The sequence below is a fragment of the Penicillium diatomitis genome, assembly GCF_028827545.1.
Source record: "Penicillium diatomitis strain IBT 30728 chromosome Unknown utg000004l_segment0_segment0, whole genome shotgun sequence".
Taxonomy (NCBI): Eukaryota; Fungi; Ascomycota; class Eurotiomycetes; order Eurotiales; family Aspergillaceae; genus Penicillium; species Penicillium diatomitis.
In genome coordinates, this window is record NW_026623176.1 from 3,204,536 (window position 1) to 3,228,208 (window position 23,673).

Consider the following 23,673-nt stretch of genomic DNA (forward strand, 5'->3'; position numbering starts at 1 on the left):
GGCGACAACGTTCACCCTTCTCCCACCAGGACTGCGTACAGATTTTGCATCTAGGCATGGGGGAGGGAGTAAGCACTAGGTAGCTTCTAGCCACGGTCTCTGGTTGCAACTTCCAGCTTCCCGCTTCCCGCTTCGGATGAGGCTTTCCGTCGTAAACCTCCGGATGGATGTTTCAACTGCCGGGGTTGCATTCTTCTCCGGGCTTGGGACCATCCTCATGCAGTCCGGAGAGTTCTCATCAGTCACCACCACGAGGGAGGCTCTGACCGGACGACGATTGAATACGAGCATTCATGATCCACCTTTCCGAGACGTGCGCGTCCGGTTTGAGTACTGGAGTTGATGCTCGTAAGCGACATGGCCTCATACTCGGAATGTCAAAATACCGAGACGCAAGGCACTCCCCTCTTTTGGCCACGGACGATGGATCGTTCTTCGAGGACCCTCGGAGGAGGAAGCTTCCGGCTGTGGCGCTGACATTGGTCTCCCTTCTCCACTGGTCACACAGACTTCACGGCTAAATGCCTTGTGTTGGATGCAGCAACAATCATGTCGGCAACTTCTCGAGCCGGCCAAGACTGATCGAGAACCAGTCGAACGACCACCGGCTTCACGCTGGCGCTGCCCGAACTAAGGAACTTGGCGACTTACCGTACAAGGCACCTACACAGCCGAGCTCAGTGATCGATTTTTACGTATCTCGAGTACTTTTCTCGTATCTGATGTTTGCTTGGACCAGGGTGTACCAGCCAGGGTGATGTCAAAAATCGTTCACGTACTCAGTGTCTCTGTCGGCTGCTCAGCCCGGTCAGTTTATCAGAAAAGCATGTGTGCAACCCAAGCACTCAAAAGGAGCCGTCCTGAACCCGATGGAACACCGGGGGGAGGAAACATCGCACTTTTCTCTATTCCTCAGATAAGGGCCTCACGTATCGAGAATCGATGCTTTCGGAGACATATTAATCTTCCCACGCCTCAAAACACCTTGCACCATCATGGCACTGATTTGGGAGCTCTTGCAAGAGTACCACTTGCTCTATGCCCCCGTTGTCGGGGTCGTAGTGCTGCTAGCCCTCAGCGCCGTGTGGAGCGATCTCTGTGATGAGATTCCTTACCGTCGTATACCACTAGTTGGCAAAACATGGTGGGATTTGTCGAACAAGAAAGCAAGAGAGCGGTTCTCTCACTCGGCGAGAGCTATGTTTTCAGAGGGGTTTGCCAAAGTAAACCAGGCCTTTTGATTTGCGCTGTGCTCCCTCTTCTGTGATCAGTCAGTAGCTGACCAGAACCTCCAAAAAGGGATTTGAAGTGTTCCAGATATTTGGCGCCACGAGTCCTCTGATCATCCTCCATCCAAAGTATATCGATGAGATTAAAAACAACCCTCTTTTGGATTTTGTCAAAGCCTCGGAAAAGGTCAGTCCCATCATGTCCTCAGGCCCTCATCACCTGGGAGCACGGAGTGTTCCCCGAGACCAGGACACAAACCTCAGCTGACCCAGCAAAACCTCGGCGTAGAATTTCTTCAGCGATCGAATCCCTGGTTTTGAAGGAATTCATCAGAAACGCCAGAGCATAATACTGGTGGAAACAGTGCGGGTCAAGATCACTCAAGCACTTGGTACACACGACCCTGCACGTGGCATTTGAAGAACCCAAACCTTTCTAACAGGCATATGAGTAGGTGCATTATCTATCCCGCTCTCTGTCGAAACGGCTCAAAGCCTTCAGGACATCTTGGGCTCATCAAATGGTACTGTGTATGAGTGGCCCCCTCTAACTTCAAACTCTTGCTAATCCTCCGTCTCACTATGTGAGTAGAGTGGGTAACCTGCAAGATGTCCGACAAGCTCCCGTATATCGTTGCTCGTGTCTCTTCCTTGTTTTTTGTCGGCGAGACGGTCTGCCGGGACCCTGCTTGGCTCGAGGTGGCGGTCAACTATACTGTTGACGCGTTTGTGGCTGCACGAACCCTCCGAATGTGGCCCTCCCTACTGCGACCCCTTGTACACTGGTTCATACCCAAATGTCGAAATCTTCGGCGATATTCTGCTGCTGCTCATGCTATCATTGCCCGCGAAGTCAAGAATCGCGCCGAGGCAGACGCAAACCCGGTTGATGGCAAGACTAGCCCGCGCACTTCTGATGCTCTGGATTGGGCGGATGAGATGTCAGCGGTGTATGGCATGGATATCGACCGGCCACGCATGCAAATCGGATTGTCCTTGGCAGCGATTCATACAACGTCGTACACGGTGACCAATGTCATGTATGATCTGGCTGCCTATCCAGAATATTTTGGTCCACTGCGAGAGGAGATCAAGGAAGTGCTTGCAGAGGATGGGATTCTACAGAAGAAGAGCCTTTCCAAGCTCAAGCTACTGGACAGTGTTATCAAGGAGTCACAGCGACTCAACCCTGTCGGTATCAGTGAGTACTTGTCAATAGCTTCGGCTCGTTAATGGAAGATCGACCTTCCATCTTACTTTGAAATGATACCGTATGCTGAAAAGACCTTTAATTCACAGTATCTATGAACCGATACGCCTGTGGCCCGATCGAACTCTCAAATGGCACCAAGATCCCCAAAGGCGCAACGATTGCCGTCTCCGGCCATACCAATCGAGACGACTCCATTTATCCTAACGCCTCCACGTACGACGGATATCGCTTCTACAGGATGCGCCAGCAACCGGGTCACGAGCACCGACACCAGCTGGTGACCACCACAAATCAATGCTTTGACTTTGGACATGGCATTCACGCTTGTCCTGGGCGATTCTTTGCAGCCAACGAAATCAAGATTCTGATGATACATCTGCTGTTGAAGTATGAATGGAAATTCAAGGACCGAGACGGTCGTCCCGCGAACTTTGATGTTGGAACTGAGATTGTCGCGGATCCCACGATCGAACTCTTGATCAGAGCTCGCCAGCCCGCTATTGACCTTGCGGCTCTTGGAGAGTGAGATCATGGGGGAATCTGGAAGATACTCAGGCGCGGACATGCTTACGTTCGTCATGATGAATAGTGTATAATGGCCTTCAAATATTCGGCTTCTTCAGCTCCATCGCAGAGAAATGTAGACTCCGGCTCTGGCCTTGGGCTGGGTATTCGAGAGTATATCCCTGGTAGCATCCATCCTACACGTGTATACGCATGTACCTAAACCAGGACCAGGTCGCACACACTGTCACGGTGGAATCAGGCATGCAGCAAGTCCATGCAAGTCCGATGATGTTTTACCAAAAACCGTACTAAGATTATTTCCACATGCACGATTCGATACTGACTTGTCCTCAGTAGCGAATGGTCCATTCATAATACACGAGCACATAACCAACCAGTGGACTAATTAAAATCCAGTGACATCCACCACCCAATCGTTATCACCAGTCCGAGTCAGTCCAATTGAGGCGGACCTATTCGATTTTCAGGACGTCAGCTTTTTCCAGTCAAGGCACTCGGGCACTCACCTGCGATTTCCGCCTAATGTTCCAAGGAGCGGCCGCGCTTCCAGTATTCAAGATGGGTAGGCAAAATATCAGTCACCGCTCCTTCTAGTGTTCTGCCTCAAGACTGACAACGGTCAGAATCGGTGGAGGTTAGATAGCTTCGCCAGGCAAATGACAATGAGAAAATTCCGGGCCCGTCTGCCGCTCATACCGCCAGAAGAGATGAACGGAGCCTTGTGCCAGGTTCTTGGTATTCAGGGCTGGCCACATGTACCTTTGGAGAGATAATCCGCGCTTTCTTTGAAGATGCGACAGATCTACGGGCATTACCTACGCTCAACAGAGTTCACACTGCGTGTTTGATCTCTGCTACACTATGAATGGATCACGGGCAGCAGGTTCTGTTTTCACTCTAAGCTTTCAATGGAGCGATAAGCGCGAGTCCACCCTTTCGAAGATTTCCCCACTCCCAGTCATCCATTTTCTTCTTCTTCTTCTTCTTCTTCTTCTCCTTCTTCTTCTTCTGCTTCTTCTTCTCCTTCTTCTTCTCCTTCTTCTTCTTCTACTACTGCGGTGAGGCGCTTGGATATGCATTGCTCGTCTCCCCTTCCCAACCGCCGTCCTGTCACCTGCTCCTCCACCAGGGCTGCAAGGGTGGCTCCGGGACTGCGTCTTGCACCCGGCAGCGGGATCTGTCTCGAGGCGTAGGTGATCGTGCGTCGTCAAATCGGAGGGATAAATGCAAGGAATGGGCTCTTTGTTTTTGGCTGGCAACGGTCGCACAGCGATCATCTCCCAGTACTCAGTTACTCAGTACACATATGGCGACAATAGATCCTGCGTGTTGCGGCTGCCCTGCCAGCCTCCGGCGATCAAATCATGCGCCATGCGGGTATAGTGAAGTTCAATGCATGGTTGCATGTTCACTTTTTGGAAGGGTTGAATATGACGATGTCCTGGTAGGTCCAGTTGTGGAAGTGATTGATGACTAGTTGAGAACCAAGTTCTAACGATCTTTAATATCGGTGGGTGAATGAATCAAACCTGATTCAGGGATCCGCCGTCATCAGGACTCAGGGCTCAGGACGGTACCTACCTGGCCTTCTGCCAGGGACAAAGCTCTACTCCCAAGAAGCGGGAGTTTTGGATGAAATTAGGGATGTGCATTTGTATATATCAACGAGAAGAGTGCATAGATTACGACGATAAACACTACCACACTACACGGAGTACATCAGTACACAGACACAGGTGATTTTCAATCCCACCTCTATCCAGTCAGCAGTGTATCCAGTATCTAGTATCCACAAGGTTATTGACGTGACCACCTTGGCACCTAGTACCACTACCTACACCCCATGGAACTTGAATGGCCTCGGCCGTGGACTTGGAATCTACAGGCAGAAGTGGTCTACTAAGCTTCTTCTTGACACGGCCCCTCTCGTACAAATCCATGGTCACGGTATATGCTGCATGATTCAGGTGTCTGGCCTCACTCAATGATGGCAGTGTCAGTGTGTACGAGGTGAAAAACGGAGAAGTCTCATTGTGGTGGAACACAGCAGTACTATATTATCTTGATTTGTTATACCATTGAAGACGGATTTCACAACTGTAACGTTCTGCTTCTAATTTGATGTCTTTTTGGCCTATTTGTGCGCACTGCGCTCGACGTTTGCCGATTTGAGTGTTGACACCGCTTGAACTTGCAAGCGTGCGGCGAAAAACTTAAAACCGAAGGAACCGATCCCTTGTAGGAACTAGGAACAGGTTCAGAACTTCAGACATAGGCACGGCCACGGCCACGGCCACGGGCAGGGACACATAATACGGCCCAGGGGTTCCCGTCTATATGATTTGAAGAAAAACAAAAATAGAAGCCCGCAGTGCGTTCGCGCCCATTAAACACGAGGAGGGGTTCAGGTACAGGATTCAAGGGTTCAGGTACAGGATTCAATCCACGATCGTAGTATCGAAGTGGACCTGAACCAGGTCTCACCGAGGAATCCACAAGCAGTCAAGCACCGACCATGCTCGAGAACAATTGGGCCTGACCACTGGACGATCAAAAAAACGTCGATTCCTCTTTCGGAGACGATCGGGGACCACCAGCCCACTAGCTTTTGTACTCGAGACGGGAGGAGGCACCGACAGCGGGAGAACGAGAAGAGAGGCAGTGATTTAACTCTTTTCGGAAAGGGACGAGACGCGCGACACGAGATAAGCGCGTCGCGACTCTGGCTGTTTGTGACGGGTAATCAGCTCGCGTTGCTAGCTTGTCTGGCGGAAGTGTGGAGGAATGATTGGCCGTACGGACTGCAGATTGCATCCGCGTACAAGGAGCATACACTGTTACGGTATATGCGTAATATACTCGATTCTGCTCAATTGCACATGTGCTGCGAGTGAGTCAGTCTCTTCTTGACACCCGAGACTCGAGTCCATACTGTGATGATCGAGCTTCCCGAAGTTCTACCTTCCGCACAAGGAGGAGCTCGTGCCACCTGGTCCTACTTTAGTACTTCGTGTTTGGGAGACGCCCATGCTCCACCCAAGTCACGGAATATCCAAAAGATGAATTCTTCAAGTGGCCGAATGTGACTCGAGAGCTCCGAAAAGCACTCAATCTTCATGTGAGCAATTGGTGAATGCATGATGATTCTTTGCAAGGATAGTCATTTGGCGACGGTGACTCTGGTTGAGATTGTCGACTTTCCTCCCTGGTACCTTATCTATGGCTTCTGCATGTTCCATGAGATCGACTGTGCGCCACAACGTCGGCTCAGGATAGTTTCTGCTTCTCTGTAGAAGACTCGCGACTTGAGCCATACAGCGAGTAGGACGGCAAGTCCGCCCCACCGCAAGCCAGTGCTCAGGGCTGGACTCGCCGACTCTCAGTTCCCGCTTGAGACATTTTGAGAAACGGAATTGGCGGTGGAGACGGCTTGGTCAATTACATGATCAGTGATCTGGACTACTACTTACTACCTGTTAGGCAGTTACTGCCTGAGTTAACTAACTACTACAACACTACTACTGAGGTGGGTTCGGTTTCGGTAGGGTGATACAGACGAATCAACTATGACTCAGTTTCGGACATTCGTAGTATTCTCGAAACGCTCTGTTTGTCAATGGAGTGATGAAGCGTGGCTCGGCAGTAGTATAATTGTTGTTTCCAATTGATCTTGACAGCTGAGCCTGAAGCCTTCTGGTCATCCGATCATTTTTGTGGGCTCCGGAAATTCTCCTCGCCGAAGGATCAAAAAGTGGCGAGATTAGATTCCGATTTCCCCCCCCCCCGCCACGGCCCGTGAAGCTACCATATCCAACGGGTCCTTGGGTTGACTTTGGAATTGTAGATATCTTGCCGACGGTGCCATCGAGGGACCACATTCAGAGAGATAAGTGCAAACACCTCCATATGCTTGCATAGGCAATAAGCATCTCTTTGGAAAAATACAAGAAGGTGGATGTACGATGGTGGCACTCATCACCTATCGATGTCCGACGGTATAGTCAAACAGTCGGGTGACTCGGGGCCTGGAGAGCACCTGACTTGGACTGCCGAAGGAGATGCATGGGGTGACAGGAACCGTCACATCAGAAGCACCCTTGATGGCCAACGAGCGGTTCAACTTGAATTGAACTGGGCCTCTTCTCTTTGACCGATCTTCATCGAGCGACCTCTTCATGGCGGGCACTCTCGCCCCTTGTCTGTTGCAGTGGAGGTGCTCTTCTCGATTGACACTCTTCAATCGGAGAAAGTAGATTAAACAGGCAGACCGTGACTGGTGGTATAAGGGGATTGTGCTGTACAATGCAACCCATGAGGTTGGTGAAAGGGGGGGGTGGGGTGCTGTGCTCCCAGCATCCGGTTCTTGAACGGATGTAGCTGCAGGGCGCGTCAAGTAAGGCCCGGGCTGCAGGTTCATCCCTCTGGAAGGACTCTACGAAGATCTAAACAACTCGACACATTCCTCGCGTAGGTGGATCATCAACAAACAATGGAGATGACCACGACGAGACTGCCCACTGACGCAGACATAGAGAAAGAGCTCACTTAGTCTGTGAGGTCAGGGTAGGAAACTTATGAGTCGAGTGGCAGGTTCCAGGCCGACGATGTCAAGACTGACGAGTCCATAAGCGAGACAATCTTATCTGAATTGGGCTACCATTGTGCCAAATGACTATGAGGAGCACGCTACACCGTAGTAGGGGAAGACAAGCCCACCACCTCATTCGACAAAATAGGACTGTCTGCGAGGAGATTTTACCGATTTTCAGCGCAAGGCACTATTCTAGCGGGAACATCTCGAGGTGGGCCAGACCGAAAGACGGCCGTGGCGTGTAGAAACTACCGCCTTGACCAGGGTGGATATGGTGGAGGAGGAGGGTACCAGGTACCCCAAGGAGTGGTACCGCACAGACGCCCGTGGAGAGGAAATCTGACCGAGTCTTCCATCTCCCCCTCCTCTTCTGCGTTAAATTTTGGAGTTGCGACGCGTCGTGCCCATCGCCCCGTGGTGCCCGCCCTGTGCTGCTGCGAGTCCGTTGAAATTCCCTCCCTCCGTGACCTCTTTGGTGGAAGTTTCCCTCTCGGAGGCAGGTACTACGCAGCTGGAGTACCCGATCGTAGTGAACCAGGTACCACAAAGGTACCTGGTAGCTTGGGACTACGGTCGCTGTGGGTAAGAGTGTAGTAGTCGCATCGCCGTCCCTCCAAGCAGTCATCCACACCAAGTACCCGCCTCACTGATGGGCACCCAAACCCAGCATCCCTCTGGACCCTCTCTGATTTGCTCACCTGCTCACCTGCTCACCTGCTCACCTGCTCACCTCCTTCCTACAACTCCCCTTTCTCTCTCGTTCTTGCTCCTCCACAACCTCTCCCACACCCATTGTTTCCCATTCTCCGAGAGCCAGATTCACTCACCCACTTTATTTTTTTTTTCCTTTTGTATTAGGTCTGGTGCTGGGTAATGTCGGCTTCTTGATTGCCTTGCCGTACCACTCGGGACGGAGCCGCAGTTGTGATTTGGTGATCTCCCGATATCTCAGATATCCGCCCAGTTGTACTGTGGGCGCATTCCGCAAATCGACCCTCACTTGCGCCAGCACTCCTCAAATCTGGGGTTCCTTGGCTGCAAGGTGTCGTGCGCCTTTCTCACGAGTCACCACACATCAATCATTCTTCTGACCTGCCAGACAATCCTCTTTCACCTCTTCCCTCCTTTTTTCTTCCCACTCTTCTCCATTTTCTTTTCCGAGTCTCTGTTTTGGTTGCCGCCCTCGCTCAACCCTGTGTTTCCCTTTTCCTCACGACCTCACGACCCCCTCCCCCAATCACCACCCCCCGAGCGCGATCGCGTCGGATTGCGACATTCCATTCCACCCTGTCTACCAACACAATAACCACCGTCGCGTGACTGAGATCGGATTCCTGACGCTGTGATTTCCTGCCGCCTTCGCGTTCGGAACCGCTCTCCACATACCAAGGAGCGGAGACCACCTCCGATCGCCGTCATGGCCCAGCGTCAGCTTTCCCGCACGCTACCCAAAAACTTCACTTTTCCCTCGCTGAGTGCAGAGGGCCCTCGTACCCCCGAGCGTGAGCTTGAACAACTTGAAGTGCCGCCACCACCACGGCAATCGACCTCCAGTGTCCGGCTGCCGCGTGTGCGCGCCCGTGCCGGCACCGATGTCTGTGAGCGCATCGACTTGGATCTGTTTCGGTTTCGGGGCGCGCGCGCATCTCCTGATGTGCCTGTTCCGTCCATTGAGTTCCCTTCGCGCGACCACTCGCCCCTGGACGCCGCCGATGCTGGTTATCTGACCAACGATGACCGCTACCTCGCGCCGCCCCGCCAACGCGTGATCTTCAAGACACCTCCATCTCAGATCCGCGGCACAACAGCCGACCCGTCCGATGCCGAACAAATGTGGCCCTCGTGGGATGCGACCCCAGGCATGGTGCGCGGCTTCGTGCGTCCCGGCTCATCCTGCTCAGACTCATCCTGTGAGTCAGTGGAGACCTTCGCGTCCCGGCCCTCAGTAGGCGGAAGTTGCACCAGCATGGAGAGCGATCACCTCGAGTATTACTACCCCAAAGACGCAGACCGAGAATCCCCTTGTCTTCCGCAGCGTCTGCCTTCCGAGCGCACTTCGGGCAAGGACAAGTCCTGGACGCGTGAGATGGACAACCACCTCTGGAACACATACCAGCTGTACTTGCAAGATCCCACCATCACCCCATTCAAACAGACCCCCGGTACGATTCCGCCGCTCGGGGTGACTGCTCGTGTCGCCCGCCGTGCCAGACGTACCTGGGACACTCGGCGATTGGCCTTCCCCCAGCCTCCCTCGGACCGGCCTGAGGAGCCGAGTGGCATGTCCACTCCCAAAGCGCAAGAGTCGTTCCCTCAGCCCACCTGGCCTCGATCGGATACCAAGACCCGTAGCCGACTCAAGCTGCTGTGTCGCCGCAGATTCTCCATTTCGCCTCACTATTATCGCATCATGCAGTCTCGCACCCCGGAGCCGATCCCCCAAACAAGCGATGTCCCATCTGAGCCCACCCGCCTGCTGGATCGTGATGGTAATTCATATGCCACCCGCGATCTCGGGGTCTCACTTGTCTCAACCCATAACGCTGTGCTGGCTGGCTTCGCGGAGAATCAGCCACGTGCCGAGCTGCGATCGGACTGGTTCAACAATGCGATGGAGCCCGCTGTCCAGCAAGCTCACCCGGCGGCTCGTCCGGTACCCGAGCCTCCTCGCCAAAGCTATCCATTCCCGGCTATGGACGCCCAGCACCTACCTCCTCGCCTGGGATCGCCGTTTATGTACAACACCTGGGGACCTGGAGGTTCCGGCGGCCAAAGTGGACACGTTCCTCGAGCGCCCAGACGCGACACGGTGCATATGCCCCCCGTCGTCCGCGACGATTCACTTGTTTGGACTCGAGTACTGTCCAACCGGACAATGGCTTTGGTAGAGCTTCGGGCCATCCCAAGAACGCCGGCTTAGATGAACAGGATGAGGACGATACCGAGGTGCAAAATCGCCTGGAGCATTTCATTCGCGAGAATGAGCTCCAGAGCATGGGCAAAGGCCGCGTTCGTATTCGAAACCGTGGCGCCACCACATCAAGTGCGGTTCCTCCACGAGAGGTCGATCAGCTGTTCTCGCCCCCATCCTCCGCGATTTCTTCCCTCGCCGAAGAGACGACACCCGTGTCTAAGCCTCCTGTCAACTCTCGACTGAACATCGACGGCGTCAACATCAAGCGTCTTGGCTCGCCTTTCAAGCTCGAGTCTGCTCTCAGACAGCACGGAGCCCCCAAACGTGTCGGCCGCCACACCCCGTCGCTGTCGGAGCCGTTTGTCAACTATTCACCCTTCAACCCACCGATCGGCCCCTCCTTCAACTTGACGCCACACCCAGAACTCGATAAGATTGCCGCACCGCCATTTCCCAGTCCCTTTGAAGTGGGTCTCCCAGACGCCGAGCGCATTCGCCGACAGATTCTTATGCGCAAGTAAGCGCACCAGCATTCTCATATCGAGTTGTTCGCATATCAATTGTTGATGCCCGTTCCCCCGGTGTCGACGTCCACATCAGTCGATCTGTATTGCTTCCATTTCACGGCGCCTATCCCATGATTTCAACGACAAACTGCGCAAGCTTGTCATGCGTCTGGCTTCATCTTCCTATTTTTTTTTCATGACCGCTATGGCCCCTGACGAATGTAATGACATGTTGGGGGACAGGCCAAGCCCTTGAAGTTCGATGTACTGAATTTTCATGTGCAATGCGGCCTTTAGTCTCCCTTTTTCAACAACACACGAAACACGACACCCATTCAAACAATTGCCACTCACCTTGACTTCCACTCCCTCTCCCTACCGAAGAGAACACGGCAATGCGCTCTCATTCACTCCGATGCTCACGACGCCCGTCCTAGATTCGAAAGCTGCCAGCCTTGATAGGTTGGAACCCTTCGTTCACTGGAGTGTGAGAGACAGCAGCTTGTGAGCTTGCGAGTTATCTAGTATCCAGTGTCGACTTTCAGACATGCCAATGCGAAGCAGATTCTTTATTGAGCAATCTAAGCGAATGCCATTAGCGCTCACATTCACTATTCCCACCGAAATCGCCCACCATGCCTATCATTCCGATGCATGTATGGTCGTGCTTCGAGTCAAAGAAAAATCGAGGATATGATCGGGGACCTAAGGATGGGATTCTTTTCAATCCTTGCTCTCATGCTCGCTCTTCTTTGACACGAATTCCAGTCCTTCCTTTGAAGCCTCGATTGGCTCTTTTTCATTTCTATCTCGGCTGTGGACCCGCGTGACTTTTCATTCAAGCCCTCGGACCTCCCACCTTCAAACAAAGAAAACCCCCAAAAACACCGAGAAAACAACAGCGGGGAGCATACCGCAGCCAAAAAAAAAAAAAAAAAACAACCTACCAGGGTTCATTCTACTTGTGAACCCTTTTTCGCCTCAGTGCGAGTGACCTTCATTTATCGACCCGTGTTCTTTTTTCCATGGCCCCATCTCTTCGGCAAAACTTTCTCAAAACAAACCGACCGGCGAAACGCCATCGTCGCTCATGTTTCCCTCATCACAGCGCTGGACCATCTTTACTAACACGACGGCTACCGCGCCTCCAGTGATACCGGGGAATAAGAGCTTCCAAGCCTCACATGCGTCAAGGTGACGAACGCCACACCATTTTCATCTTAACGGACGTATCTTAACGGACGTATCTTTACGGACAACCTCACACGACATGACCGCCAATGACCCTCAGCGCCCTTTGCGCTGCCTACGAACCTATTCTTCCCTGACTGCAACAAAATGCAAGCGCGGTGTTCTGGCTTTCGTTCTTGCCCTGCTCTGCTGGGCCTTTGCGCCTGTATTTGTGCTTATCTCCAAGTCATTTCGAGTCTAATGCCAGCGAGCTTATTATGCCCTTTCTCTTCTCCATCTGCATCTACCATCCACTCGCGATTGGGTTAGATTGATTACTTTTCACCTTCTTGCATCAGATTTGGGGGTAACATTGCCAGAAGGGTGTGTTGGCAACGAAACAAAGATGGAGTTTTCAGTGTCTTTATGAAATTGAACTCCATCTTCCCGTATGCTTCTCAGCCGACCCATTGGCCCTGATCCACGCTGCACTGCACTCTCCTGCCTGGCTGTTATCAATCCAAATTCTGCTCTCCAAACGCATTGTACCGGAGCTCACGTATCAGGCCCATAAAGCCAATGCATTTATCTCATGTTCACCTTCACTCGCAAAATTGCCATCCTACCCCAGATTGTTCACTCTTCTGTTTCTGCAACGAATCACGTCTGCATTCGCATCTCATCTCCCAATCATTCTCGATTGCGGACTTGAGGTCGCGACCATGTCCACCTCTTTGCATGTTCATAGCGAATTCGACTCTTGATCCGGGAACTGTACGTTTGCCCGTCTTCTTGGATAACCCTGCTTGATGCTGAAGGTACAATGATAAATTTCCATCTTCATTGACAATGTCCTAGTTTTCGCTTCGCCGATGTAGTCAATTGCGTTTCTAGATCAACGGATTAAGCATCATGGCATGCAGTCAGCCCCTCGGTGACTTGGCCGATGTCACCAGGTAGTTTGCTCAAGCCCTGGAGCACGGATTTCGGGCATTATGAGTATCAGGCTTGTCTGGCACAGATGAAGATCAGGACGATTATTTTACAAGGGCGAATGGCACTCAAGTTCTTTCCCCTTGAATGGCTGGTAGTCTCTTTGACTGGACATGAACGAGATAAGATTGTTAGACTAAAAGAAAGGTGAACATGGGGGTATAGAGAGACCGAAAAGCAGAACGCAACCTGTTGACGCGAAACAATAGCCCTAAGTAATGCACACACCCAGCAGAAGCCCCGAAGAATAGCATCCACACAAAAGTACAGCAACCGCTTTTTGTCATCGAGTCAAAGCGCCAGAAGAGACAAAGAGAGAAACGAAGACGAAGTTGAAAGGGAATCGGAAATGAATCGAGCAAGGGTACGGAGGGGGTCATTGCTCTCAGGAAACCAACGGCAAATGGGATCAGGTGACGGTCGTTCAGACACGTTCAAGCTTTTTTCTCCTGTCTGCCAAAACTATCTCGATCTTCCGTAATTGCGAAGCAAGACCCTTCCTTTCAGCATGTGCAACAAGCCAATCCTCCATTCGGCCCCGGACATACGCCATGGACTTAAGTACCGGTAGTACCGGACCAGGGTGGTGATCCGACTCTTCGGCCGCCCAGTCATCGCCGAGCTCCATTGCAACCCATTTGTCGCCACTTGGATTGAGTAGGAGATCGAAAACTTCACTCCAGATATCACGGTCCCAGTATCTCTTGAGGGTTTCGCGAATGCGATACGTGCGTGTTTGTGCGCCGTCGCTGGTTCGCATTGGTGCGCTCTCAATGTACTTGCCGAATAAGAGGACGTGAATGACGCCTGCAATGCCGTAGAGATCGATTTGGTGAGTCCAAGGGCGAGCTTCGCGGATTTCGTTGCATTCGTGAGTCCCTGTCTCCCAGTCTGCAATGAATTGAACGTTGGGGCTGAACGCATTCATGTCGATGGCTCGGCCGAAGTCGATTAGCGCCAGACCTTTGGTGTGCCAGCCATATGCACCAGAAGGGGCATATGCAGGCGAGTCTCGAGGGTCAGGTACCACGCCATTTTCATCGCTGGCCAGGTCAAGTAGGGATAAGGAATCGGTGGGTGGATCAGAGGGCGAGGGCTCGTCTAGGCGGACAAGGCAATTATCGGCTTTGATGTCGCCATGAAGAATGCCCGTGGCATGAAGTGCCTCGATTGTTCGGAAGAGCTCGACTGAAAAGAACATCGCCAGGCATTCGTCCAAACCACCGTCACTAGAATGCGCGGTACCGATGACATCCTTGCGAAGAACGTTCACTAGGTCCAAAAGTGTGCCTTGGCCTCTGTAATCTTCGACAAGGAAGCTTTCTCGCTGGTGTACGTGAAGCTCATGGGCGCGGACAACACTTTCCACAGCTCGTCCGTAGAAAGAGTCTTCGTGTAAACGTTCTTGGGCTGTCTTGATCATGTAGAACTCCCAAGCACTAGAGGGTCCCTTTTCAACCTTGATCGCCTCGAATGGAAATCGCTGTCCCCGTGACGGATTAGCTCTGACCATACTGTCAACAAAGTTCTCGGCCCTGTTCTCTTTCGATGCTCGGGCATTCTCGATACTTTCAGCGAGATACACAGGGGCGTATGCGCCAGCGCCAAGCTCACGACGAATGATGTAGCTGCGCTCGGCACCTATAAACTCAAGCACTGGCATGTCACCTCGATCATCGTCCGCGGATTTTGACTTGCGGTGGTGCGCCCTCACGAATTTCTGAATCATGCTGGAGTAGTGGCTCTCTTGACTATGACTATGATATCCTGCGTAACATGCCAATGGCGGCTCCAATGAGTTGAGAATTGTGTTGCGGATGCCCTTGTCAGTGGGATTACACTGCATGTCTTTGATGATGGCATCTCGCCGACGTGACTTTGGTGCCAAAGTTCTGAAAGCAGTCGGACTGAAAGGCACATCAATGATTGAGTTCATAGTATGATCCGCGCGAAAGGGCGTAGACTTTCCGAGTGGACTTGACTCCAGTAGGCTGCCCATTTGAGGTACAGCCGCTGGGGATCGCGGCTTTGAAGGGGTCTTTGCATTGTACAAGCTCCGCGCAGCTGTCATGGAAATCGAAGATTCTGTTCGCTCTACTATAGGTGTCATGAAAGGAAGCCGATTTTGAGCCATTACATCCGGATCGCGATATGTTCCAAATGGTGGGTTGTAATCAGCAGGCATCTGAGGCACAAAACGCTCCTTGGTTGGAGAGTCAGTCTGTGATCCAGGGTCCTCTTCGCTCGCAACAGACGCGCCATCATAATGATCGTGTCCGGGAACGTCCTTGCTGACGCTGAACTCTGTCCAGTCGTCTCCTACAACACTCTCGGCTCGTGTTGTGTTACCATCCCCATACTCCGTGTCATCGTAAGACTTGTGGAATGTTTGAGTTTCGTCGTCGCCAAAGTCACTCGACGCGGCGGATATGTGACCGGTGCCTGTGCTATCGACGGTACTAGCACATTCATCATCCTCGTATTCGCTGCCATAAAGACTATCAGCCGGATCTTCTAGTTCAGCCTTGAGTGGCTGATTGAAGATGCCATAGATTTCATCCGTAGCGGCCCGAGTGTGCATCGTCATTGTTGGCTCCCGTGTACTCTTCCTTCGGACCTTGGCGTTTGTCGGCGAGTCGAACTTCATCTTGACTAACCCTCGAATGTCAGCCTCGTCACCAAACGTCTACTAGCATCTGCATCAACTTACTCGTCTGTGTTTCTCCTTGCACCTTGAACTTCTTCTCTCTGGGCCCCTTGTTCTCTTGAGCCTCCTCCTGATGTTTGGCGCGGGATTCATGTTCACCGGAAACCAATCTCTGCGATGGCATTTGCCTGTGTTGGTCATCGACGAATATCTTGAGCTTCGTGGGCGCAGCGTCGCCAGCTTTGTTGCCGGAAATCGGTCTCAAAGGCTCCTTTTGTATTCCCCAATCTTTACTTGTCCATCCACGCCGCATGGCTCGCAATTCCTCGAAACTGACTTCGATCAATGGGTTGTGGGGATCGGGATATACTGCCTCTAGATCGACGAACACGCGCTCTCTCCGACCGGTCCGGGGATTGACAGCTTCCTTTACATGGTGTTCTGGAACTTTTTTTGGGCCCTTTGGCGAATCAGAAGGTGAAATTGGATTGGACTGTATACAAACAATCGAACATAGAGGTCCCCCCCAGCAATTAGTCCTATGATCGTAAATATATGGATATTCATCGGAGAAGAATGTCGTGGAATGAAAAAAAAAAAACCAAGACTCACCTTGTCTCTGAAAATCGCCATCTTTTGTGTGGGCGCTGGCTTTTTGCCTGCCTTCAACGTCTCCCCAGCCCACGGTTTCGCCTCCATTTCATTCTCCTTTCTGCGTTCCCTCATTGATCCAATGCTATCCCACCCCTTATTTTGACCGCTTGTTGCCGGTTGGTTTGACTGCGCGGCATCAGCGTCAGAGAAAATTGCCATTTTCATTTTTCCAGACTTCGATTTGGCCGGGGCGGCAGCGACGGGGGCTTGTTGCGACGCTTGCGGGTCTGCGGACGTTTCTGGTGAGGCGAACGGATCCTTCTTTGCCGCAAGAGCGGGTCGAACAGCAGGGAGGGCAGGTGAAGATGGTCCAGCATCCAGAGTGTGTTGTTCGTATCGCCGCTGGAACTCGTTGTATTTTCGGGCAAGTCGTTCGACTGGTCGAGCCTCACGATCGATCCCTAGCCGATAAACCTCATCTGCTTGTGTCCAACGACCGGCACCCTCCAGCCATGCGGCAAATTCTTCGTAGAATAAAGCCAGTCCCTCACCAACGTGATGGCGCGCGAGGAAGGCGAAGGTCTCACGTGGGGCATCCGAGAAAAGTCGGATATAATGCATCCAGATTCGCAGATATCGTGGATCATTCCGGTAATGTGAAGATGATAAGAAAGACTTAGTGGCACGCTCGAGGAGGGGCAGGAGTCCGGACTCGGCCGTGGCTTGAGCGGACGGATAGGCATTGAGAGTCCATTTGACGTAGCGGTCGTAAACGTCAAGAGGGTCATCCGACTCTCCTATCGACTCAAGCTCATTTTCGTATTCCTGTCGAATTGCACCGTTGATGGTCCTTGTGTCATTGGGTGAAGGCGCCGCCGTCTTGTCGCTCATGCTACCTCCAGAGAAAATGCGAGCCAACTCCCGGGCTGATCGACCACCAGGGAGAGATTGAACATTCTCTTTCTGTGCCTCAATGATGTTAAAGTCGACCAAATCATCGTCTCCCGCCATTTCAGCGAGGTGTTAGGTCAGATGTGACCTTGCCTGCCCAAAGTTGAAAAATGTCGAGCGGGGCTCGTCGATGAGTCTAAGACATACCAAGCAGAATGAATTGAGAGCTTGTCGGGTCAGCGCCCAAGAGGAAATTGGGTTATCGATAAACATCACATGACTGGTTGCCCCGGCAATACTAACCGGCCAGACGAAATCAGATCTCAGATCTGAACGAATTCTAGGTTATAGCGGAAGGTCGGGAAGCAACGAGAAACTTTTAAGAAGAAAAGATTACGAACAGTCTCAAAATATTGATCCGGCTCGAGCTTTCCCACATCACGTGTGGTGCTATTTGGACGAGCACTTGTTGTCGACGTCACTGAAGAACCGTCGAACGCCAGATGCTCGACTAACGCCAGGCTTTCACAATTTCCACAGCCACCTCTAGTCACGTGCTCGTATCGACTTTCGATCCAATTACTCCAGTTCTCCACCAACCTGGGGACAGAGCCTTCTGTAAGAAGCCAATACAAACCTTATCTGGTTGCATATGGTCACCACTAAATCCATAATATCCAACTCGATGTCGTCTACTCCTGCCAAAGCGAGTCACAAGAGGAACCTCAGCAACGGAGCTTCTGATAGCTTCCCGTTAAGAAGGTCTAAACGCCAAAGGCCCGCCACGAACATTGAGGAGCCTTCGTCTGATGACGGCTCCGGAGTAGACGAAGCGGAAGCAGTGTCTCAAAGTAAAAGGTCGTTGCTATCTCGAACCAGAGCGTCAAAGACCAGCAAAGGGAAAGCTCAAGACGCAGCGCCGCTGGTAAAGGACGAGCGCATAGAGGATCAAGCTGCTCCGTTGGGAAAAGCTGCACCCAAGAAAAAAGCTGCCCAGAAATTTCAAGCCGACGCGATTGAAGTGAAAGGCGAGACTGGGATAGAGACAATTGTAGTGAAAAAGCCTGTCAAAAAGACCCGGAAGACCAAGGAAGAAAAAGAGCTCGACGCAATGCCGTTAGCATCGCGAACACAGGGATTGAAGATGTTCGTTGGGGCTCATGTCAGCGCTGCGAAAGGTAAATAGCTCGGTGACTGCACCCGACAGCGCTTGGGATTTTGAACTGACTTACTTTGCCAGGTGTTTTCAATTCCATCACCAACAGCACGCATATTGGGTATCACGCCATTTCCCCGTCGATCTGATGTAATTGAAGCTCACAATCTCATGAACAGAGGGAATGCGTTTGCGTTGTTTCTCAAATCTCAAAGAAAGTGGGACAATCCGCCCCTTCAAGACGACGTCCGAGATCAGTTCCGTAAGATGTGCGAGGAGCAGAAATATGATCAAGCAAAGTGTGTCGCCCGAGTCGAAGTTTCGGTCAATCAGAACTCTCGACTGACTTTGATCTAGACATGTCTTGCCGCACGGATCCTACCTTGTCAACCTTGCTCAGAACGACAAAACAAAGGCCAATCAGGCTTATGACTCCTTCCTGGATGACCTTCGCCGATGTGAGGCACTTGGCATCAGGCTCTATAATTTCCAGTCAGTACTTTACGTCGTCGGGACGGATTCGTCTCTCGAATTCCACCTTGCTGACCCTCAAGTAGCCCGGGGAGTACGAACCAAACTCCGCTGCCAGAAGCCCTCGCCCGTCTCGCAGATGCCCTTACTAGAGCAATCTCCGAAACGAGCACAGTCATCCCAGTCTTGGAGACCATGTGCGGCCACGGCAACACTATTGGCGGGTCACTCTCGGAGTTTCGGGACCTACTCGCCCTGATTCCCGAGGAACATCACTCACGTATTGGCATTTGCATTGACACGTGTCACAGCTTTGCTGCCGGGTATGATCTGGTCACCCCAGAAGGATTCAAAGCGTTTCTGGCCGAATTCGAAGAGCTCATAGGCATCAAATTCCTCCGCGCTCTGCATCTTAACGACTCGAAAGCACCCCGTGGAAGTCATCGTGACCTCCACGCTAATATCGGCACCGGCTTTCTTGGCCTCCGTGCTTTCCACAACGTGATGAACGAACCACGATTTGAAGGGCTTCCAATGGTCTTGGAAACGCCCATCGATCGTGTCCCAGGTCAGACCGGTGGTGACGGTGAAGGTGACAAATGTGATAGTTGCACGAGCGAGACAGAGAAGAAAGTGAAGAAGAAGATTGGAAAGCAAGGCGCCAAACGGCCTGCGGGTGCGTCTCCAGCAGCTGTTCCGGACCATGCTGTCTGGGCGCGGGAGATCAAGTTACTCGAGTCACTGATTGGGATGGATCCGGAGGGAGAGGAGTTTCGAACCTTGGAGGCGCGCCTTTCGGAGGAAGGACGTCCAATGCGGGAGAAACAAATGGAGCAATATGAACGGAAGCTGGAGACTGAGCGAAGAAAGGACGCAAAAGCGAAAGAGAAGGGTCAGAAAAGTCTTGTGGAAATGATGAAAAAGACCAGCAAAGAGTGATGTCACTGGGTCCATTGAAATCAAAGCTCAGTATCGTATATCTTGTTCAAGTTGCCGAGCTGTACCTACTTCATACCTACGTTAGGTACACCTGAAACTGATCTGTGCTCGTGTTCGCGCAGCGCATATCATCATCTATGCGATACCTGTTGAACGAATGCCAATGTCCGCAACAATTTACCTCTCGTGCAAGTGATCCATTGGAAGATCCAGTTGTATATCCAATCAGAAGATGGGGGCCTATCAATGAATTCATAAAACTTGTGAATATGATATCGAACATAAATGAGACCAAACGCTATGACAGAAGTGAGGTAACCCGAATTTGTGACATTGATTGAAACGTAATCCCACGGCCAACATCGTAGCTCACAAAATGACAAAATGACAAAAGACCACTTGCTGAAGCCATTGCTTTCAGCACGTGCTCGAGGGTATCAGAAACATTCAACACCAATCGAGTCAACTGTACAATAACAACCCAAAAATCGAACCGCGCCAGTCTCGTTCCAGCCTTTCGTCGACGACTGTCAAGTCTTTGTCGTCACGCGACCGCTCAAGTGAAAGAGCACCGGCTCGCTGAACTGGATGAAATTGTATATATCAGGAAGAAAAGCTCGCGGAATATATGCCGAGGGGGTTGAGGTGACTAGGAATGAAAGGTGCTCGAAGTCTTTAACGGTGCGAATGAGGGCACGGTGTCCAAGTTTGGGGAGGCTTCTGGAATTGACGGGTGAAGGTGGCTCGACAAGGGCGCATCCACCGGAGGTGTGATCGTTGGAGACGCTGGAGTGACGGAGGCGTGCATAAAATCATCCTCGGGTATAGTTGAAGGGGCAGCCAAGTTGGGCATTGCACCACTGGCCCGCACCCGAAATGAGTGGCGCTGCTCACCGGCGTTCGAGGTCTGCAGCTCGTCATTATGCTGAGCAGCTGTCGTGGGTAGTGGAGCACCAGTCTCAGAATTGGCCATCGGATAACGGTCAGCGTGTTCAGTGCCGCTCATCTCTTCCGAGTCAGAATCCGGCGTCTCCTCGCGGACCCAGTCATCGCGCTTTGCTTCGTTACGCATCTTCGAAATCTTCATGTAGTTGTAGCAGCCGATGCTTGCGATGGTCACGACCAAACCGGTGATGTTGACCACGGTGAGCTTGTCATGGAAAATGACACCGGCTGCGCTGATCGTCACAACTTCTTTGAAAATTCCGCAAATGCTCAGAGTCACTACAGACGATCGCTTGAGAAGGGCAAATTCGGAGGAGATCATGCAAAAGGCGAGGAAACCAGGGAATATCAACAGACAAGCCCCAAATATGGCTCCCCGCTGCTCAGCAAGGGTCAAATAGCCGTAGTGAATGTTACTCGGCCCTTCAACTGCAAGAGAAATACATAGGAGGGAGACAAACATGATGGGCGTCAGCAGGAATAATGTAGAAAAAGGATTGGAAGTCGCAGGATGGCGGAGTAAGAGAATCTGTGTCAGACCCCAGCGAAAGCCCGAAAAGAAAGCCGACGCAATGACGAGACCGAATCCAAGCGCATTGAAGGCGGTTTCGCCAGCCACCATCATGACGACGCCGACGGTCATTGCGGCGATGATCAGGATTAATTTGAAAGAGGGTGATTCCAGACGAAAAAGGAAGGCAAAGAGAAGAACGAAAGCGAGGGCGGATGATTTACACATGGTAAGGAAAGTGAGAGAGATAAATCGCAGTGACATGTTACCGAGACCAATGTCAAGCGAAGTCGCTGCACCGCACGGAACCAGACGAGTCAGATAGAAAGAGCGCGAGATTAGCGACTCGGACTCCTTTGAAGATTCCGTTGGCGAAGCCGAGGGTGAGACTGGAGGAGCCCGTGGTCTCAGGGATGGAAAGATCCACAGTAGAAGGGCGGCAAACGTGAATTGAACAAGCATGTGCAGACTGGTCGTGAATAGAGAGGAAGGGGAAGACAACATCGTTTTCGGAGAACATCCATTTGTTATACTGTGAAGAAGACCCGCTGTTAGCCCCTATCAATCGCGCTTTCTGGTTCGAACAAGCCAATGGATCGCAAGTTTCGCAGATGTACTCACAATAGAGATTGACAAGGAGAAGAAGTACCACAGAAGAATCAAGCCAGCGTTGACGAATAATTTTCGAGCAACGGTTCGATCCGTTAATCCCAAAGATGGCAGACCGAATCGGGATGACTTCACGTCTGCGATCCGAGCGTCCAACTTGCGACGTTGGCGACGCCGCCGTCGCCTCTGGCGTTTTTGGCTTGCTGTGAGACCCGTCTCCTCGTCATATTGGTCGTCATCCGAACTCATCTCGTCCAACTCCTGGGTTTCCAGGGCCGACGCGGACAGTTCGGACGTGTCCGTATCCTCTGCCATCAGATGCTCCTGTTCGTCCAGTTTGTTTGGGCCTGCATCTCCATGAGGTCGCAGGCTTTCCTCTCTCCTGTCCGATGGGCCTGGATGTATCGAGCGACTTGCGCCCGTCAACACCGAACTCCGGCGTCGGTGGTGACCCGTTCCAGCGGGTGACAGTCCCATCGTCTTCGAGAGATGGGATGTAATTGTGTGGCAGAGGAGGGAGGGGAAGCTTGAGCAGCGATCAACACATAAGTGTGCGCGATGGGGGGAGTGTTCATGCACGACTGCGCACCCTAATTCGATGTCGGCACGGCGCAAGGACGGCGAGTCGCAAGGGGTTTCGGTAGTAGTCGAACCTGGGAATTTTTGACAATTGGAAAAACAAAATCGAAAGGAGAGTGGGATGGGGGAGAGAATAGAGCGAGTATGTCAGTGAAGAAGTGAATGAGCAAAAGAGAGAGAAAGAAGGGGAAAGAGTCACGCGCGGAATGGATGAATGGATGCAAGAGGAGAAGTAAAGTTAAGTTCCCCGACGGTGCCAAACACCCTTTGGAGGCGGTGATGAGCGGCACTCGTGAGGGAGGTGAAGGAGGTGAGGATTGCAGTATCAATCGCAACTGGCAAGTTCGAGGACTCACTTGTCCTCCGGGATCATGATCTTGGGCGAGGACTACTCTCGAGCAAGGCACGAGCTGATTGAAAAAATGCGGTCCAGGGCATATACTGCTTTCACTCTGAAACACAGTGTAGAAAGCCTCGATAAGTTTAACCCTGCGGTCGCAGTTCTTCGAGACCCATAGTTGATGTTGCATGTCTTTGCCCGGCCCTCCTTATCTGCTTAGTGAGCTGTCCCGATCGGCCACAACTTCAAAGTTTACTACTACTGTGGGTGTCTCTGCGCTATTGATGCACCATCGTTAGCTACGAGTGACAATTGACAGCTGACAACTCAAGAGACCTATTAGTCTGGACCGATAGCTCTCATTCAGGCCAATGTGACTGTGAGCAGTGCACCTTCGACCCATGTTCATGAGCTTGCAATTAATAATCATGTCGCCCTTCATCCGACTATCTCTACAGGGTCGTCCCCCGTCTTGATCCTTCCGAATGACTGGCTCACAGACCGCCACTACAGCTCCACTAAAGGCGTTTGCTCCACAAGCTGGCGGTCGATCCGGGGTCGAGGTCAGACGAGATGACGGCGTCAGAGAGACTTCATGTCCATCTTGTTGGGTCGTCCTTCTGCAGCTGCTATTGGCGGACTCTATCCTCCGACCTGACCAAGCCAACATTAATGGTTATTGTTGAGGTACCGTGGAGCCCAATATGGACGGAATAGATGAGGAGATATCCTCTGGTCAACGATCACATCGTGTGCTTGCGCTGAACACTTCGTACATGAGCGCAATGACATTAGATGACCCGATTCGACTATTGACTGGGCACGATTTGAAGCGTTCCTGGTATGC

The 23,673-nt window shown here is 51.9% G+C and overlaps 6 protein-coding genes across 6 annotated transcripts; 3 read left to right on the forward strand and 3 right to left on the reverse strand.

Moving 5' to 3' along the window:
- Positions 1-995: 995 nt before the first annotated feature.
- Positions 996-2,968, forward strand: N7539_004348 (cytochrome P450; the record flags this gene model as incomplete). The annotated part of the gene is made up of 6 exons (XM_056933950.1): positions 996-1,223; positions 1,300-1,416; positions 1,519-1,621; positions 1,685-1,753; positions 1,822-2,430; positions 2,529-2,968. 6 exons carry the CDS (start codon positions 996-998, stop codon positions 2,966-2,968), a joined length of 1,566 nt encoding a protein of 521 aa, XP_056791491.1.
- An 899-nt stretch (positions 2,969-3,867) lies between these two features.
- On the reverse strand, positions 3,868-4,247 carry N7539_004349 (uncharacterized protein; the record flags this gene model as incomplete). Its single annotated transcript, XM_056933951.1, has 2 exons — positions 3,868-4,017; positions 4,071-4,247. The coding sequence occupies 2 exons, from the start codon at positions 4,245-4,247 to the stop codon at positions 3,868-3,870; spliced, it is 327 nt and encodes a 108-aa protein (XP_056791492.1).
- A 4,731-nt stretch (positions 4,248-8,978) lies between these two features.
- N7539_004350 (uncharacterized protein) lies at positions 8,979-10,996 on the forward strand (the record flags this gene model as incomplete). Its single annotated transcript, XM_056933952.1, has 2 exons — positions 8,979-10,445; positions 10,490-10,996. 2 exons carry the CDS (start codon positions 8,979-8,981, stop codon positions 10,994-10,996), a joined length of 1,974 nt encoding a protein of 657 aa, XP_056791493.1.
- A 2,572-nt stretch (positions 10,997-13,568) lies between these two features.
- N7539_004351 (putative checkpoint protein kinase (SldA)) lies at positions 13,569-17,396 on the reverse strand (the record flags this gene model as incomplete). Its single annotated transcript, XM_056933953.1, has 3 exons — positions 13,569-15,796; positions 15,855-16,284; positions 16,404-17,396. The coding sequence occupies 3 exons, from the start codon at positions 17,394-17,396 to the stop codon at positions 13,569-13,571; spliced, it is 3,651 nt and encodes a 1,216-aa protein (XP_056791494.1).
- A 565-nt stretch (positions 17,397-17,961) lies between these two features.
- On the forward strand, positions 17,962-19,842 carry N7539_004352 (DNA-(apurinic or apyrimidinic site) lyase APN1; the record flags this gene model as incomplete). Its single annotated transcript, XM_056933954.1, has 4 exons — positions 17,962-18,454; positions 18,542-18,731; positions 18,790-18,924; positions 18,990-19,842. 4 exons carry the CDS (start codon positions 17,962-17,964, stop codon positions 19,840-19,842), a joined length of 1,671 nt encoding a protein of 556 aa, XP_056791495.1.
- Positions 19,843-20,491: 649 nt separating this feature from the next.
- On the reverse strand, positions 20,492-22,222 carry N7539_004353 (putative nucleotide-sugar transporter; the record flags this gene model as incomplete). The annotated part of the gene is made up of 3 exons (XM_056933955.1): positions 20,492-21,687; positions 21,755-21,830; positions 21,920-22,222. The coding sequence occupies 3 exons, from the start codon at positions 22,220-22,222 to the stop codon at positions 20,492-20,494; spliced, it is 1,575 nt and encodes a 524-aa protein (XP_056791496.1).
- Between the last annotated feature and the right edge of the window lie 1,451 nt (positions 22,223-23,673).